The 19,472-nt window shown below is 41.5% G+C and overlaps 1 protein-coding gene across 1 annotated transcript in view; it reads left to right on the plus strand.

The window, feature by feature from the left end:
• THSD7B (thrombospondin type 1 domain containing 7B) overlaps positions 1-19,472 on the plus strand; it is a 651,631-nt gene that overhangs the window by 587,186 nt on the left and 44,973 nt on the right. Inside the window, exons 19-21 of the mRNA XM_088474863.1 lie at positions 2,109-2,224; positions 4,047-4,164; positions 14,121-14,266. Coding sequence (XP_088330989.1) covers positions 2,109-2,224; positions 4,047-4,164; positions 14,121-14,266 — 380 coding nt within the window. The remainder of the gene's footprint in view (positions 1-2,108; positions 2,225-4,046; positions 4,165-14,120; positions 14,267-19,472) is intronic.

A 19,472-nucleotide genomic window follows, 5' to 3' on the forward strand; every position in this document is an offset into this window, starting at 1 on the left:
CCAATTAATATATCAGTATATTTTTGCAGTGTGGGAGGAAACCGGAATACCCGTAGGAAACCCACGCAAGCACAGGGATAATATACAAGCTCCACATAGTTAGGGGCGTCAGCTCCACATAGTTAGGGCCGTTGTGGGATCAAAATCAGGATCTCAGTACTCTGAGGCAGTAATGCTTACCATTACACCAACAGTGCATTTATGTGCAACATTTTCACTATTCACACTTACAATTTACAAAACTAGAACTAGACAGATTCAAGTTAATTGCTAATTGGTTCCTGTTACATGCTAATTGCTGATTGCTTGCTGTGGCTCCATGCAAATTTTGCATTGAAATACAGTGATCATAAATCAGCCCTATTGCTAATGGCTTTGAAAAGAACTGGCTCAGTGGTTAGATCTGCTATCTCACAGTGCTGCGGCCATGAATAAGATTCTGACCACTATCTGTATGGGGTATGTTTATTCTGCCTGTGCCAATATACTGGAGGTATTCAGCGGGTGTTCTTGTTTCCTCTCATGGTCCCAAAATATACTGGCACAGTAAATGAATTGCCTTATAATAGAATTAACCCTAAAGTGTTTGGGGCTGATGAAGAATTAGTTGCAAAAAACACTCGCTAAAGGGGTTATGTCATCGTTTGTTTCAGTATTCAACAAGCAGCAATAAACTAAGATTACCACTGTTTGTCACTGCATCGCTTACACCATCAATAAGGCGAGAGCGATACGGCAATGGGGACCCAGCGCAGCCTTTCCAGATTCAGTGAAGCCTTCCAGGCTTTGCTGTGTATCCACCAAGTGATAGTGATGTGCAGACTGGCCATCTCGCAAGCCAATGACACAGAAGCTCGTCACTTGCAGCTATAGGCTGCCAGCAACAGAGCCGAGGATGCCGTTGAGGAGGGGGACATTGTTGGACCTCGCTGGAGATGTAGATAATGTTGAATACCAACTGCATATTCGTTAGTATCACTGTGATACTAAACAAATATGCAGCTGCTATTAAGACTCATTATTAAATGGGGCCCTTAGACTATAGTCTCCAGTGATTAAATATTCTCTGTAAGATGCTGTGTAATATGTTATGTGCGCAGTACTGTATATAATTAATGGGAAGTAAGAACTGCAGGCTGCTTAGTAAAAAAAAGAGCTACTAGCAATTGTAGCAAATGCATATAAATGTGAATTTTCCCGCCAAATTCGAATTTTTCCTGCCAACAAGCAGGTCTTAGAAAGAAGCAAAACATCATCTTTCATGGACAAACATCATCGTTCCTGGACAAAAGTCTATAAAAGATCATGCCTGTCTATGAAAGATGACGTTTTGCCTCTTTCTAAGACCTGATTTTTGTCGGGAAAATCTGAACTAATCCAAGCCTGCACATCTCTAATTTAAACATATTGGCTTCTCTATAGCACTAAGGTTTAACAGTTTTCATGGTGTAGCAACGTTGTCCAACTAAGTAAAGAAACCTATTAGCAATGGTGGCCTATGTGAAAATTCTCTTGTCATGAATGAAAGGAAGGAACATTGGGCCCCTTAACTGCTTCTCCTTGCCCCCCAATCTCCTAGCTGTACATACAGCTTCATAACTATCTGTTGCTGTGTTTCAAATCTAGGGGCATTCCTCCCATTTCTAATCCAGCTCAGATGTGCCCATAGGTGGGCTGATGTGATTAGCTTTGGGCCCAGGGTGTTCACCATTACTGGCCCACTATAATCTGCCCCCAAGGGAGGCCCCATTACTTTGAATCTGTGCCCCAGTCCAAAACTCCTGATTAGCTTTTTTTGATACATACCACCTGGAATAATAATATAATTGTGTATTAAGTCCACTATTTGTTTTCTTTTTCCAAAAGTGTGGCTTTTGTTATAAAGAGAACTCCATTGCTCCATTAATAATGTATTGCCTTAATGTTGTTGTTTCTCTTGCTAACACTGAAAGGGGATCCATCAGGGAGAATCCCATAATGTTTGAAGTGGCAGGAAATTATTTAAATTATTTCAGACTCAAGTGGTGCTTAAGGGGTTAACAATGCAGTAATTAAGGATAATATATTGTGTTTTCTCTGCATGTAAATAGGGTTTTTGGTTGTTTCAGAGTGGAGCACCTGTCAGGTCAGTGAAAAGGCTATCTGTGGAGAAGGAATAAAAACTCGGCTTTTAGACTGTACACGCAGCGATGGGAAATCTGTACAAATGTCCTATTGTGAGCAGGTAATGTTCAGGGCACAGAACTGGTCCAGGCAGCCTCTCTTAAGGGCTAACCTCAGCTGAGCTGGCCTCAGCATGAAAACAGACTATTGACTTGACATTTAGCTGTTTACAGAACAATAGTTACATTTGACAACTTTAAAATCCCCACAGGTTTTCTAGGTCATCTTTTCTTCAAACGATGTCGTGTGCATGCAGTGCAGGCGGCCATTTTGTAAACTGAACCAATATTCTACCTATCACTTCACTAAGAACTAATGACATCACTGTGGTAGTCATCCAAATGCCTTTTTATAGTGGGCATATAGCCAAGGACCCAAGATATGTGTCTGCCTCTGAACCTAGCAATGACTTTCTGACTGAAATAAACAGGGCTCAATTACCTAATTACTTAATAGTGCAAGTCTTTCAAATTATCTAATTTATTCAGTGTAAAAGTAGGTTCTAAGGCAGATAATTGTTTCCCAGATTAAATGGGTCAGTGTAACATCTATGGATGACCACACTGTCGGGCCCTCTTGCGATCAGGCCTCTCTCGGCCTTAGCACCGTTCTCCTTCTCATGTGGCCATTTAATATTCTCCCTATTTCCCAATACTCAGCAAGACTGTAATTCTGAATTTGCAACTGGTAATTTGCATCTGAAGGAGACACATAAAGAATAAAGAAAGAAACCAAACATTACTGTTTTATAGGGTATATTTTTTTATTCAAATTAAATGAGTTTTCGTTTTCCTCTATCAAATGGGCTTAACTGCCAAACTGCAACTTTTTTAAAGATATACAGGTACAAGTTGAGTCTCCATATCCAAATATTCCGAAATACAGATTTTTTTTTTTTAGTATGACTGAGATAGTGAAACCTTTTGCTTTTTGATGGTTCAATGTACGCAAACTTTGTTTATTTTTAATAATTTTGTGCTTTAAAGTATAAAATTACCTTCAGGGGTTTTGTATAAGGTGTATATGAAACATAAATTTATTTCATGTATGTATACAAACTTTGAGACACAAAATTATTGTGTAAAATTATCTACAGGCTGTGTGTATTAGGTGTATATGAAACATAAATGCATTCTGTGTATAGATTTGGGTCCCATTTCCAAGATGTCTCAATATGATATGCAAATATCCCAAAATACAGAATATTCCGATATCCAAAATAACCCTGGTCCCAAGCATTTTGGATATGGAACAGGGGCATATCTATAATGGGTGCAGGGTGTGCGGGGAACACGGGCCCCTGGGTCCAGGGGGGCCCCGCACCGCACACCCTGCACCCATAGAGTTACTTACCTCACCGAAGTCCCACGTCGGCGTGGGGGTCCGGCACTGTAAAAACGACTGGAAAATGGCCGCCACGGCCATTTTCCCAGTGACCAGTGCATCCTCTATAGACTGTGGGCGCACTCTAGTGCCGAGAGTCTATAACTCCGGCACTGGCCGTGCACAGCTCAGTGCACTGCCAGCCGTTGGACAGAGAGGAGGGGGCCCATGTCGGAGACTGCTCACGGGCCTCCTCCTCTCTAGAAACGCCCCTGATATGGGAGACTCAACTTGTATTTGTTTTTTTTGTTTTTTTTCCATAGCCTTTCAGCTATCTACTTATGTTATCATGCAGAGTTGGTTAGTTTGATCTGAGACAGGACAAACACTTTTAAAAATGCCCCAATCTATCCAAAATATGATAGAGAACATGTTATATAGCGTTTACCAGATAATTGAACCCCTGCTCACTACACTCAGTTTTCCTAAGTTATGCTGAGATAAGTTTAACATTTCACGTCAGTACTGAAGAAACTTGTTATTCTCCTTTTGCCATCTAGGAAGGATTGAAGAAGCCTGATAAAATGAATCTGCGATGTCTGGTCGAATGCACAATTGACTGTCACGTCTCTGACTGGTCAGCCTGGTCTCCTTGCGCTCAGACTGGTGGCTTTGCAGGTGAGTGTTCTATAGACTGAACCTGACACTAGTGATTTACAAATCTCTGCTATTTTTTCATCTCTACACCACTAAGGGTATTTTGCTTTCAGTATGTATGACTAGTCAGTCAGCTCTCCTGGCTGTCTTAGCATGGACAGATGCTGGTCAGAGGCTTTAGCAATGCTTTACTGTATTATACTGGCCGCTCATTCTGCGATTGCTGTTATCGGACCATTGATAATATATCGGAATATGTATAACTTGATGGCATTTCTTGAAACTGGAAATGATCAGATCATTATTGGACATGCTGGAAATGTCATTAGATGTTAACCTGTATGCTTGGTCATTTCCCAACTGCTCAAACAGGGTAAAGTCATGATGGGTGTGAAGTGACCACAAGTTCCATGGGTCCAAATGGCCAGATATGATCTATTTTGGCCTCTACTTGTGGCAAGATCAGCACATTTCTGGTCAGCTTATCGATCAACAAGCCTATTATGGAATTCTCCAGGATTCTCCCACAAACAGTGTATTAATAAAGGGGGTTCCACCTTCAGACACCTTTGCACTATTACCTTGCTCATACCTTTCTGCAACTCTTACTAAATATTTAGCATTTCCGTTATTTCTTCTATATATTTAGCTATGTATTTGTATAATGTGGCAGTGTTTTTTTTTTTAGCATTATTGCCCTTTCTGTAAACCAGAATTAACTGTATTCAGAGATGTCTCATATATCACATGGCAATGATTTAAAACACCTTGTCTCATTATATCAAAAGCTGAGGAAATAAAATATTGGTAAAAGTGCATGAGGACATAGATAAGTTGAAAAGGGGAAGAGTTCCGAGAGTAACAAACTTTTTTTTGGGTGAGAATGTGGCTTGGGGGAGGGGGGGTTTATGTATATTAGATTGTCATCTCACTGACTCCCCATTTACCCAATTGGTATTTTATCCAAAAGGTTCACTTCTTGCTGTGACTGTTTGTTCAAAGTGTCTAATGGAGATATAAATAAGTTGTTTCTTAAGTTAATTGTTCTGTTCTAAATCTAATCTCATTATTCATTTCTAGCACTTACTGTAGCTGGAGAGCTTGTGGGATTTGTCACACCACTGTGTACACACACTTATAAATAACATGTTTCACAAGTAAACTAGTTTTTGACTTATGTAATATAAAATAATCAAAAGAATAGAATGTTGCAGAGTGGATATTTAATGAATATTTGAGGTATTGAATGTGTAGGTAATTATAAGTTTATATGTTGCTATTTAAGTATTATGGCTGACTAGAAAATAAATAAGGAATAAAAGAATAATCATAGTTTAGATTGAATTTAGATATAGTTTTAGGGAACCCACATGTCTCTCTTGGTTCCAGTAGGTGGCCAAAAGATTAGCTTCGGAGAGCTGCATCAGAATAGCTGTAGGTAAACCTGCCGATAGCTAGTCAGAGGCATTACCGCCCAGTCAAGGAAAGTTGTTAAATTCCCCCTTTCATTGGCTGCTGTGCAGTAGACTATACAATAAGTTTATCCTACTATGAGCAGATACTCGATTGGCTGTTAAACCATTTCTATGCATATCATGTCAGGTGATTAATGCCTCCTAAGTTAATATCAATATAAATAGCAGTCATGAACACAGACAGAATAGTACTATTAGGACTTGTCCATGGAAATAAAACTGAGTTTATTAGAACAATGATCAATGTTTTGGTTGTGGACTACGACCTATCTTTGAGATAAGTTTCATTCTTGGTAAAGTCAATATTTTGTGCTAGGGAAATTGATATTCCATGCTGCTTCTTGCAGATAGTCCTCTGCCAGTCAATGGACCTATTTCATGAACACAAACAGCACTATACTAGGAGACTAATAGTTAGGTACTGTCATTAAAGTGGTACACAAAATAATGAAATAATACATACAAAATTCATTAGCTTGAATAATCTTCCAGACTGGTAGTAACATAAAAAGAATAGCGCATGGGAGACTATCCTACGCATTTCATTGCATGATTTCTTCAGGGGTGTGGCCTCCTGTTTAATATCAATCCTTTATACAACCTTGTTTAATAATTTACTAGATAGATTTGTAAAAAATCATGTTTTATAAATAGTATAACATATTGTATACATACAATATATCAGGGCCGTAGCTAGGGTAGTGCGGCCGTTGCCATCGCACAGGGCACCACAGGTCAGGGGGCGCTGTTTGGACCTGTCAAATTTCTGTTTATTTTCATTCCTGCTTGTAGCTTCCTCTTATTTCATCCCCAGCATCTCCTGGCCTCTCCTATCTCTTCCCTGGCCCTTCCCCATTAAGCCATGGCCCTTTTTTGGGTGCATTATATCCCTTTGAAAAATGAGGGGGGCGCAAATGCTCTTTCTGGCACAGGGCACCAAAAAGTCTAGTTACGGCTCTGCAATATATATTCAATGCACTGTTACCAGCAGGCTTATGATGTTTGTGAATCCATTGTATTTACTAGGTAAATGCTGAATACGAATGGGCTGCAGTTTAATTTTAGCATACCCTGTCACTATTTCCATAGAATTGCAGTGCAAAAACCATGATTAACTTAATGCTTTTCTACTCTTATAACGTAACTTAGATAGAATTAGGTGATCGGCTGTAGGGAACATTGCATTTCATTTCTACTCAAGGTCATCTTAACTTTCTGCTTGTTCTGAGGCGTTTCAAGAAGCAGAACTGTAGAGTGTTTATTCCCTTATTTTGCTGCAAATCCCCAAGAGACCAGACTTTGCTCAATGACCCATTGCAGCAACAAGTTTTAGAGCGTGTCACCGGCGATTAAACCAGTCTGGCAATAAATGTGCTATACCCTTCAAAGATCCACAAACAAATAGTTTCCTTTTATTAACAAAAATGACAACATTTGCTTATATTTTTAGAAACTTTTTATTTTAAAATCTCTCTTGCAAACTGGTGCTGTTTTTGTAATTATTACAAAGACAACACACAATCCTGTTTGCCAACTCTCCTGGTATGTCCACTTCAGGAGAGTCCTACATTTCTGCAGGCTCCCTGGGATTCCCAAAACAGTGGGCCAGTCTACTACATGCTGCCACTTCCCGAGTGACATGGGTGGACCGGGAGTTTGATGATGCTATTCACACATTATTGCTATTTTTGTCCCCTCCCTCTGCTGTAAAACTTTGAAATTCGGGGTGGAGTGACAATGACACGATTGCAGGGCCATGCCCCACCAGAACTCAGACATGTTTGCTCCTTTTGGGACTCTCTCTGAAGATTTCTTGAAAAGTCACCAAGGATGACACATATTTGATAGGATACTAACAAACATATTTATATGCTCACGGAAATAAAAACAGATTATCATGTGGTTTTGAAATAAAGGATCCGGTCAGCTAGTCGACATTCAGAAGGTTGACATTCAGATTGTCAACAAGGGCATTAGGTCGATGACCATTATGTCAACATACAGTTAGGTTGACATGGTTAAAATGTCAACACGTTCAGAATTACAAAAACTATCATTTTGAAAAAATTTTTGTTTATTTTTAGGGTTAGGTGTTAGGTCTAGGGTTAGAGTTAGGCTTTGCTGACGGTCCAGTGAATCTATAGACCTAAATATTTAAGAAATATATTGGACAACGCACCACCTAACATGACCTGATCATTGCACATGTTTATAATACAATGCTAGTACACCCTATAAACACATAGGACACTACATACTGTATATCCTAATGGACATGATCATAATACAATCTATTACACTACACTCTCCAAACAGAACCTGACAACTCTGCATGATTGTAATATAATTATATTAGTCTAGAACACTGACCTGTCACTATAGACAATTGGGAGTTTTTACTAAGCTTGAAGGCCTATGAGCTCCTTGGATTTGGGACATGATATAATGTTTTAAGAGCTGTGTGTCATAATGTCACTATTGCCCGTGGTGGACAGGCCCCCTGGTGTAGTCTTAGTATGTGTAATGGGGGTTGGGATTTGTGGGAGGGATCTCCCTTGGTTCCAATTATCGTTGTGCCTGCATCAACAAACCGGAAGTGTTTTAATTTACATTAACTGTATTTATTTCTGCTCATTTGCTTTACTGTCTTGATTTTCCCTCCTTTCTGTTTCCCCATATGTTTTTTCCTCTATTTTCTAGCCTACTTTCAACTTGATTACCCCTTTCCATATGTACACTTCCCTTCTCCCCTTCAGACCATCCCCACCATGTCTTGCCCTGTCTGCTCCCATGCTCTCGCCACCCTGGAGATGGCATTGTCTCTTCAGCTGCCTCTAGGTCCACACAGATAGCCACATACTGTGAACCATAGTCTGCACTCCATTGCTGCTTCCTGTTCTAATGCAGCAGTGCGCTGTTCTCTCAGGTGCATGCAACAGCTTCCTCCTCATCCAGGCACCAGTGTATATCCTTCTGAAAATGTACCGCCAATGTGTTCTCACTTAGGCCTTCCTATTGGACGCTGTTGTGACGGCCACCGCCCTCACCCCCCATTCTGACCCCCATTCCTTCTATTCTCCTCTGATTTCTCACCTTATGTTTCATCAGCCTTCCCTGCCCCCCACTACTGTTTGTCCCTGCCCTTTCCTACCCCTTCTCTTCCATGTACCCCTGTTGCTCCTTTCTTCCCTTCACTTCAGGCCTATGATACCATTACCTCCCCAGACCGATTTGTGTTCAAGGCCGATATGCCCATCTCCCACCTTTCTCTTCTGCTCCTGCACTTCTCATGCTTCCCTCCATGATCAAATTCCCCTGGTCACCGCAGTGAAGTGCCCTTTTCAGGGATGTGCTCTTCTCCATACAAGTGCTTTTCCGTATTTTAGGTGTACCTATTACTGATAACAAGACCATAGGACCTACACAGTGGCTGGCTGTTGCTGGTTGATAAGGTTCATAGATTAATTGATCAGATATCCATTTCCTTAAAACCTGTAAGTGACAGTATCATTAATTGTTCTGCCTTCTATACTTCATCATCCCATTGAGTACTGTTCTATTTGTAAAATTCACCTTCCTAGGGAGCTGTGTGATGACCTGGTGATGTATTGTGTCTTCCTCCAGGAATTTAACAGGGTGCACATTTAGCCTCCAGCTCTGGGTCCTAGTCCTGAGATAAGCTCCAAAACCCAGCATCCTGGAAACATCAGTGAATAGCTTATTTGGATGGGGCTTGGTGTGCCAAGCCCTGACTTCATAATTGGCATGAAAGGTCTGACAGCTACCTTGATTCTGTTGGAATTGTTTCTGATAGTTGTCGCTGTTAAGCTGTGTCCTCTTGACTTTGTGACCAGAATATTGTTTTCTGGTCAGACAACATGGGGCTCATGCAGGCCATTAACGACCAGCACTCCACTTGCCCTATGGCATTGTACTTACTGCAGCATCTGGTTTTGCATTGCCTGCAGTACAATATTGGCTTTCAGGTGTGCCATGTTGGCAACACAGGTAATGGTATTGCTGATGATTTGTCAAACTTTCAGTGTCTCCATTTTAGAGCACTGGCATCTACAGCTAGCCCAGTAGGCTTAGCTTGTCCTTTATATTTCTGGCAAATTATCATGCCAACCTGGAAAATTTCCTTCAGTGATCCTCTGTGTGCGATAACTCATATGGGATGACCAAGATTGTCAGATATCATGCACATCAATTATAAAGATGGTGTTCAGAAACAGGTGGATTTATTATACTCACCCTTTTTCTGCTATTCAAGTGTCTTGGACATTTTGGTGCTTAAAAATAGTCTTTCAAAATAAGTAGTGTATAATTTAAAAAAATATTTATCAGCCTGAGAAAGTGGATGGATATTCCGTGACATGCGTAGCTTTTTATGGTATTTTATGTTCACTCTCCTTTGATCTCATTTTTAACTGGTTGCATTATAGTGTGTTCTTTTGTGTTTTTAAAAATTTCTAAAAATAAAATAAAAATTTGAATTATATTTCTTGATTTATTAGTCTAAATATTGGGCTAAGGAAAACCCGGCAGGATGTCTATAGACTCCAGCAGGAGGATCTGAGTAAGCAGAGCTGGTCACTTTGGCGAAGAGGTCCGTGTCCACGTGCCTTATTTCTAAGAATGTGTTGCTGTGGGAGGCGGTGATTCTGTGTAATGCTGGCCATACAAGCTACAATTACCGGGGCAATCCGCTCGATATCCGCGGATCGACCCGATGTGTTTGGGCGACCGAGGGTTAAATATTGCTGGGACGGGCATGCCGGATTGTCCAGCATGCCCATCCGATGCGATATTCATAAGTACAATATCGTCCGCATCGGGCAATGTATGCCCAGCCACGGCCGACAGACAGACATTTCCTGTGTTCCTTCCCATGGAAGGAACAGGGAGATGTCTCCTCCCCCGGGGGCGGAGCGCAGATGTTGGGCTAATACACTGTGAGGAATCTCACAGTGTATGCCGCGGACATCTGCGTCTGGCAGGCTGCCAGATTAAATGTCTGTCGGTCTGACAGACATTTTATTTGGACGTGTATGCCCAGCTTAAGATTCATTGCTTCAAAACAGATCAATAGGGCAAAGAGCAATGCCTTTCACACTTTCCACTGTGTTGTTTGAAATTTGCCATGTGTCGCTCTCAGTGGCTGGTTCATCTTAATGGTGTACCTCTCATTAAGTTCCAGTTTAGCATGGTGTTTAAACAGTGTTTGGCAAAACTAGATGATCGCCTATAGCACCAAAGCTTGGGGTGCTCCTAAAACATTGAAAGAATGATATATCACTCTTTCAGTGTTTTATTTTCAGTAATGAACACTAGCATAGAGGGTCAGCAGCTGCTTTTCCTCCATGTCAATGTAGATCAGGGAGAGCGGAAGTTGGTTATCTGAAGGTAACAGAGGATTCCATTTTCACTCACTTCTTCTACGTGAGGAAACAGCTATTGTATTACATGCTATACAGGCAGGATACTACACCCCCAACAAGACATGATCATTGGACATAATCATAAATAATGCAATTTTATTACACTATATACAGAATTACGACACTGCATTCCCAACATGACCTGACCACTAGACATGATAATAATACAAACTATTACAATGCATATAGACATAGAGGACCACACCTCCAACATGATTTGACAATTGGACATAATCATAATACAAATGAAGAAGTAAGTGGATGAAGGTGTTATGCAACAATTTTGTGAAAAATAACTTTTTTAATGGATGATGGTGTCATGACCTAGGGATCATATTAACAATGTTATTTTAAATGTTGGTAGTCTATTTACTGATATATTTTGTGGTTAACGTCAAAGTGCTGTGTCCAATTCAAATTTATTTTTAACTGTACATATCTCAGTTTCTTCTAAATGTAACATAACACCTTGATCCACTCGCTTCTTCAATTCTATTATACGCTTTACAGACCTAGGGGCATATCCAAATTAGGTGTGGGCTTAAGCTCCAGGTTCCACGCCCTGAGTTATTCAATTATTCAGCATTTTCCCCGCATGGTAAACCCTTGTGCAACGCGTAGCATAAAATGCGGAAGCAGTTTCCCTGCCTGTGTATTTTAATGCAGACTTTAACTTGCAGCTCCTGAGGAGGAGTGAACCTTCAGGGCTTAAGATGTCGGGGATAAGGGACCTAATGGAATTGGTCCAAGCCAACAGCTTTGGTAAACCCCGGGGCTAATTGGATAGGCCCCATAAAACACTACACCCCCAATATAAGCTGACCACTGGACATGATCATAATACAATGCCGTGACACACGTTTTATGAGCTTTTACTTCTTGTTAATAATTAATTCACAAAAGAATAGATAATGAGAGGTTTATTGCCATTGTGGCGTTTTTTTTCCTCAGTGATTTTCGGAGACTGCTGTAGAGTAATATATGCACAGATATGAAGTGAATCAGTAATGAGGTTTAGCAATAACAATAGGGGGATGTAGCAAATCAATGATTCATTTATTACAAAACATCTCTTCAAAAGCTGCACTCTGAGGTGACTAAGTTGTATTCTGCTGCATGTGACCTGTCAGGAATATTTACACCAAATAATGAAGAGGGAAAAAGAAAGATCAGGAAGGTGTTCTTGGAAATTACAGATAATTTATTCAATAATTATAGCCCATATCCTACAGAGAAACTACCAATGAATGTTCCTCTGTCAGCTCTGATGAGTTACATTTGTGTTTTCATCTGAGATAATTGTAACTACACTTTCAGGAAGGAATACCGTGCTCTGTGATGGGGTTATTTGTATTAATAATTATAGCAAAAAAACCTTGTAGTTATTCTTGCAATTTTGTGGCAGTAAAGATATATCCGTCTTATTTCTGTTTTTCCTGTTGGGAAAAGTTCAACAGTGCCTTGGGATTTGATTTTGTAAAAATGGGTGTAATTTTATACCTCTTTCCACCAAAAACCAGGGTCCGACCTGAGTTTTCTGATATGGTTCCACCCAGGTCAGACACCGTTTACACAGCACCATCGATCTGGGTTATTCTCAGGTCAGCCCCGTTCACACTGAACCTGGGTCTGCCCTGCTAAGCTTGTGAGGTCATAAAAAGTGAAAGGTGACTGCTCCACAACCACCAATCAGCTCATTTTAGGCATGACCCAGGTCAGATAACCTGGGTTGCGCTGTTTACACTGCACCATTACCCAGGTCCATACTGGGTCCGACCCTGGTAGCTACCTGGGTTGGATTGCCGGGTCACTTGACCCGGGTTATTTTTCAGGGACCCTTTTACACTGAGCTGCGACCCGGGTAGACCCAGCAAAATCCCAGGTTTTTGCTCTGGTGTAAAAGGGGTATAACTATAGTATGGATAGGGAGCTATTAAAGAATTAAAATATAGCACGCCTGGAACTGCTTTCCTCATTTTGCATATTTAAGAAACATCTAATGTGTCTTCAGCCAAACCAAATTAAATCATAAAAATCACTAGTTCAGTCACACAACATACATCGGTTTTGACCATCACCATGACATGAAACTAGCAACAACGAGGAGGAACTAACACCAAAAATATTAAATAATAATTGTCCAGATGATTATTTGTTTTAATTGACGGCCACTCTTCCAGGGTGTGTGTGTGTGTGTGTGTGTGTGTGGGGGGGTTACCTGAAAAATCATGAGCTTCCCACAACTTCTTGGAGAGTAGGCTACTATGCTCGTGAAATATCGTTCAACAGTCAAACAATATATAAACAACTGTGTACCCAGCTTTAGGGTAAAATTGCACTGTGGGGATAGGTTAGGTTGCAGAGAAAAGATTATGTTTGGCTTTACCAACAATTGCTGGAGCTCTATTGAACAGCTAGCAGGTGTCCTAGTAGCATGCCTGACTCCTGTGGGAAATTAAATGCTTATACAATAATTATGGAACGCAGAATGCCCCATAAACAAAAAATAAATCAATTGACAACTAATTATGGCATTTGCAATTGCAATTAAAACTAAATCAATTTTCACACTTGTATCCCTCTTTAATTTACTAGCTATTTTCAAATTGATTGAGCTCATTTTAAAAAAAAAATATGCAAACGTAATGAACTGGTGGTGACCTTTGCCACCAATCAGATTATAATATAACTGTCATTTTTTTTATTTAGAAAACAACAGCTACCAACAGGTTCTTTGCGCCATTTCACATTTTTTTCCTGAATGTGTCAAATAAAAGTTTGTTTATTTTTTTCTGCTTCAAAGCCATGAGTATAATTCAGTTATTGACAAGTGCTGTATTGCCTGTAGTTCCTACAGTGTGTTATACGATCACATCACAGCTGACCAGATGGTGGTCCAGGCTATATTTGTTTTGTTGTATTTGAGAAATTTCTCATAATTTACTGTAACATTGTTATTGTGTTTTTTTTAATTGGAAACCAGTTTATGAATATGCATTTAGTATATGCTTGTTACTATTTCTGTAAAACGAATAAGGTAACAAATGAATATGTCTTGCAGGCCAACAGATGCGCTTACGACACATAATCATGCAAGCTGAAGGGGATGGGCGACCTTGCCCAACACTGCTCAACCAGTACAGAAGCTGCCCAGTTTACCCTCACTATGCCTGGAGTTTTGGGGGATGGTCGATGTGTAAAGTTGAGGTATGTAGAAATGAAAGCACTGAAGATGTAATCAGTAACTAAGAATTACTTTGTCACTTTCAGAGAGAGTGGTGTCAAGCTTGAGCCTGTTTTTATGACAAATTGATTCCTTACTCCTTAGGATTAGTCTTCTTGTAATGTGCACGTCAGCCTTTACTAAAGTTTGTCACTTGCGGATTCCCATCATGTGTATTTACCATCAATTCTACAGCCCAGCATGCCATACATTTAATAGCATTAAAGGTCAATTTTGATTGGACAAACATTCCTACAGCACATTCCTGATTGATCTTGCAGTTGATAATTAGTAGAATAGAGAGTGCATGGGTGTCCGGTATCTTTGAAGCTGAATTATTTAGTTATTGGCAAAGAAAATCAATATGTTATTATATTATACATGGAAAGCTTGCAAGGCAAATTAGTTAATTTATATAGCTCTCAAAGGGCTTTCTGGAACACAATGCAAGATGACAAACAGATCATCAGCGGATAAATCTCCACTTTCTGCTTTGTGTCAGGGAGTCAGCATTCGTTCTTATTGGCAGAATAATGGTATCATCGGACTTGGGCCCTTATTCAGCACTGCACTGCTGAAAGCAAATTCCCGATGGTCGGGAATCTGCGCAGGTGCCAAACCCGTACTGCGCATGTGCAGTATGTGTCTTGCATGATCACACACAGTTCAGCAGCAGACTGGCAGTGATTGACAGTCTGCTGCCGTTTGTGGGTGGGGGGGGTGATGATGGCCTCTGTTTCCCGAATCGGAGGTGTGTCACCGCCGATGGGGGGAGAGGAGAGGCCAGGATCTGTTTTGGCTTTCCTGGCCGTTTTGTAGTAACTGCAGCGGGCGGCTTGCGCGACCCCATGGATCATTTAGCTGACCGATGTTCCCGCAGATTATCGTTGTACAACGCAACTCGGATAAGTAATGCACCAGGAGGTGTGATGCCTTCTGCTGCATTACCATATCTGCAAGGACGGAATTGCAAAGCTGCTTGTGTGCAGCTTTGCAATTCTGTTCAGTACTGAATCAGGCCCTTAGTGCATAGATATTAAGCAAAAGGGGCATAACATAATTAAAATTCTAAGGGCAGGTTGCACTATCTTCAAAAATGCGGTAAAACCTCCAAAAATGCCATTTATTGAGATTCTACTGCATTCCCCATATGCATCAAGCTACGGAAAGAGAAACTTTCTGGAGCTTGTTTCCAATAGGCAATGCTATCTATAGATGGTGTTGCCTAATAGAAGCCTATGGGCTTTTTACCAGAGACTTCCCGGAGAGAGATCCAATTGGATCCCTCCCAGAGTCCCCCACGGCTCACGCATGCTTTTTTCGACAACCGTACAAGTGCAGAAGGACTCGCGGGTCATAAACCTAGAAGTCCTCACAACGCAAAGGACAGCTCTTATAGGAAGAGTTGTCATTTGCAGTTTTAGGGTTCTATTTACTAACACTCCACATACCGTGGAGTTAATGCCGCTCCTGCTTCACCTGCTACCGCTGCGAGCAGGAGCCGGCTACCGCAATGTTTACTAAGAAACATGCTGTCGAAAAGGGTGAACGTTAAGTTCACCCCTCATCGGTTTCTACCCCCCTCCTTACCATTGGCTGCAAAGTGTCTGCTCATGCGCTTAATGTGTGGTGGCTCGTGACCTCCGGCATCTGACATCTTCTCTGTGGAGCATCCAGAGAGATGGGGGAGACGTCACAAACACAGTAGCACTGTGTGTTTTTTCGTACTTTCAAAACCAAGTTTATTTACAAAGAGCAAAACAGATGGCAAGGACTTCATTAGTGAGACAGAAGAAAGGAGTTAGCGGCAGCCGGGGGACGCGATGCGGCGCTGGAAATCATAGGATACAGTAAGTGGAAAAAAAAGTTTGATAACATCTGAGGCACTTAGTGCTACCATAGGAGCGTATGGCAGCGTGATAAGTTCCCACAGAATTAGCACTAGCAGCACAACAGAACAGAAAATTCATTAGTACATATCGAGAGGCGGTATGTACTTGGATTTTCTATGCTTCTGACCTCTTTACACCCTTAACACCTGTTAGTAAATAGACCTCTATATCACATATCTTCAAGTACAGTATATGGCATTAATAAATGCAGCTATGCATGCGATCAGTGGCAGGATGGATTGAAATGCGATGTGTGATGCACCCGCCCAATATATGTGTACATGGGCTGCATGCTGAGTTAGACATATGCTTGTTTGCAGAAGATATCTTGTGTGTTTGCGTGTAGCACATGCTCCAGGTTATTGGCTATGTAGAGTCATACACATTTCAAGCGCATCTTCGCCTGCAACTGAAGAAGTGGAACTGGTCTTTAGTGGCGCATTCTCTTAAATATACGCGAAGTTCACTGAGAGCATATCAACACCTCTGCGGGCTATGCAGGATTGCACACATTGGGGGAGATGTATTATAGCGGCACTTAACGTTAATACATCTCATCGTTAGTGCTTCCTGCTTCACCTCTTTACCGAGGCGAAGCAGGAAGCGCTAACGATGAGATGAATTACCATCTCATTGGCCGGAGCGGGAGAGTGATAACTCCCCTCTCTCCGGCGATCCCTGCCTGAGTACACAGTGCATCAGCCTAGTGTTGATGCGCTGTGTCTCAGTCCCGGCCGGCTCCACTGTGCATGCGCAGGATCTTGCAAGTATCACGAGATCCCGTGTGCAGCCCAGGAGCCGGCAGCCACTGCAGCAGAAACAGCGCTGTCTCTGCTGTGAGGATAGGGCATCGCCAAGCTGTAGCTGTCAATAGCGACAGCTGCAGTGGGTGAAATGGTTAGGCGAACTTTTTGTTCCTATATAGCCCAGGCTATCAGTGCTGCTATCTTGTACATAGCAGCGCTGATAATGACAGGGTCACTCACCGCCCAGCCCCCCAATCATACATGAGGGACTAGCGGTATCAGCGCACATAACGTGCGCTGATGCCGCTTTAGCTCTTCATACACCTCCTCCATTAAGTGTATGTACACCTGTTACCAGACATATAATTTGCACCAAGTATAGGCTGGCGCATAGTGCATGCTGATGGTGACGACGACTACCAAACCAGGAGGTGGCTGTACCATGACAATGCATATAACTACATATGGGCAGATGTAGAGATTATTTCCATGTACACAGTGCATGAGCTACTACAGGGCCGCAGCTAGGGGGGGGCTGGAGGTACACGTGCAGCGGGTGCGCTGCTGCACTCACCGCCAGTGTCCTCCAGGCCAGCGCTGCAGGGAGGCTCCAAGCCGGACGCCCGCTGAGGTTTTATTACCAGCGGGCGCCTGGCTCCTTCTCTGCAGTGCCGCGGTTACCGGAGGCTGGAGTTCTCTCCTGAACTCCAGCTTTCAGCTCTCCCCACGGGCACTATGGGAGAGACGTCATGACGTCTCTCCCATAGTTCCGGGGAGCAGCCGGGTGGACCGGACATCGGCGGACGTAGGAGCGGGGTTTAAGGTATTGTTTTTCTTTTTTGTGTGTAAGTGGTACTGCAGGGGCATTACTATGGGGACATTACCATATGGGCACTACTACGGGGCATTACAATGGGGGCATTACTATATGGGCACTACTACAGGGTCATTACTATGGGGTCATTACCATATGGGCACTACTACAGCGGCATTACTATATGGGCATTACTAATTACTATTTGGGCACTACTACAAGGGCATTCCCGCCGGCGGGCATTACTATAGGTGCACTGCTAAAGGGGGAATTACTATAGGGGCATTGCTGCAGGGGGCATTACTATGGGAGCAATACCAGGGTGGGTGCCAAATTACTGTCTTTCCCCGGGTGACAAAAAGCCTAGTTCCGGCCCTGGCTACTATAATCAATTTGCATTGAACTCATCAGGTACCATGTGATAAATACAATCCATTTTAGCAAACCGTGAGACTTACTTACTAACATCACATGTACTGTAGGTATAGATTGGAACTAAATCATAGCAACTAAATAGCAATTAGCTTTTATCTGTCACTGAATCGGATTTGTAAAGCATGCTGGATCCATAGCGAAAAACGCCTTGATGGTTCAGTGTCAGCACTTCAATCCTATTCTCCTCTCTCCTGAGACACGCATACTGGAAGTGTGCCTAAGGGCAGCACAGGCTGTGAGGTGGATCTTTGTCTGCAGAATATGCAAGTCAAATTGTTTATTTATTGTTCTTTTCGCCATCACAGAAAAATGGGATTAGGAAAGAAAAAAACCTAATTTAAGTGGGTAAATGTTACATTTGAAAACATAAATGTCAAGGGTGGTACCCCTTTATTATTTTCTCTGTCAGGGCCAGATAGGCTTTCAAGCAGGTACATGTGTCTGTAATATAAATCTGCCCCTATAATATGTTTCCTCTGTGTTGTTTTATACCATCTACAGTATCATCTGCCCAGTTGTTGCTGCAGATTGGAATTTTGACCTAATTATAGATGTCTGTGGCCCCAAAAGGTTCACACGCATAGCCCCAATCACCCCCACATTCCATTTTTTGATGATACATAACTATATTAAACTAGCAAATAAAATGATCATTCATTTTAATATGCTGCCACACATAACCACTCACCCAGCCCCAACCAATTTACAGAGCCATATAAAAAATAAAACTAAAGAAAGTTATTACTCTGTATATCTATAATTTTTAAAACTTACTGTAGATCTAACTCACTGCAATCCTGCTGTACTAAATTCCAGCTTCTTTGTCCCTTCTACAAATCTGGCCTTGATTTCTGTCTTACACTTATTGTCAACGGACGTCAGTTAAAAAAACAGCATGAGACGTATTAAAGGAAATCTTTCTTATTAAGCGTATTCAAAAACCCTTTCATCTGACTTATTAAAAGTTTAGGCCTTTCATTACACATGCACTGCTTCTTGTTAAAGCAATAATGAGCACTTAAAAGACAATAAGAGAGTGAAGCATGTAAGACCGAGCAATCGTCTATTTCCAGCCAAGCGTGTCATTGCAACATGTTAAGTGATAACGCTGAGAAAAAGCAAATAAAAAGGAGCCTATAAAGTGAGCTACACTACACAGATAATAAAAAAACAATACACAAATCTCAGTTTTGAGAAAATTACCTCACAAATCTATCTCTGTGTTAAACAAGGTGCAGAGAACGTTTACATTTTTTTTATAACATTTCTCACTTTAGCTGTTTCTTTTAGCTGGGTACACACT

The sequence above is a fragment of the Taudactylus pleione genome, unplaced genomic scaffold (assembly GCF_031769625.1).
Source record: "Taudactylus pleione unplaced genomic scaffold, aTauple2 ptg000156l, whole genome shotgun sequence".
Taxonomy (NCBI): domain Eukaryota; kingdom Metazoa; phylum Chordata; class Amphibia; order Anura; family Myobatrachidae; genus Taudactylus; species Taudactylus pleione.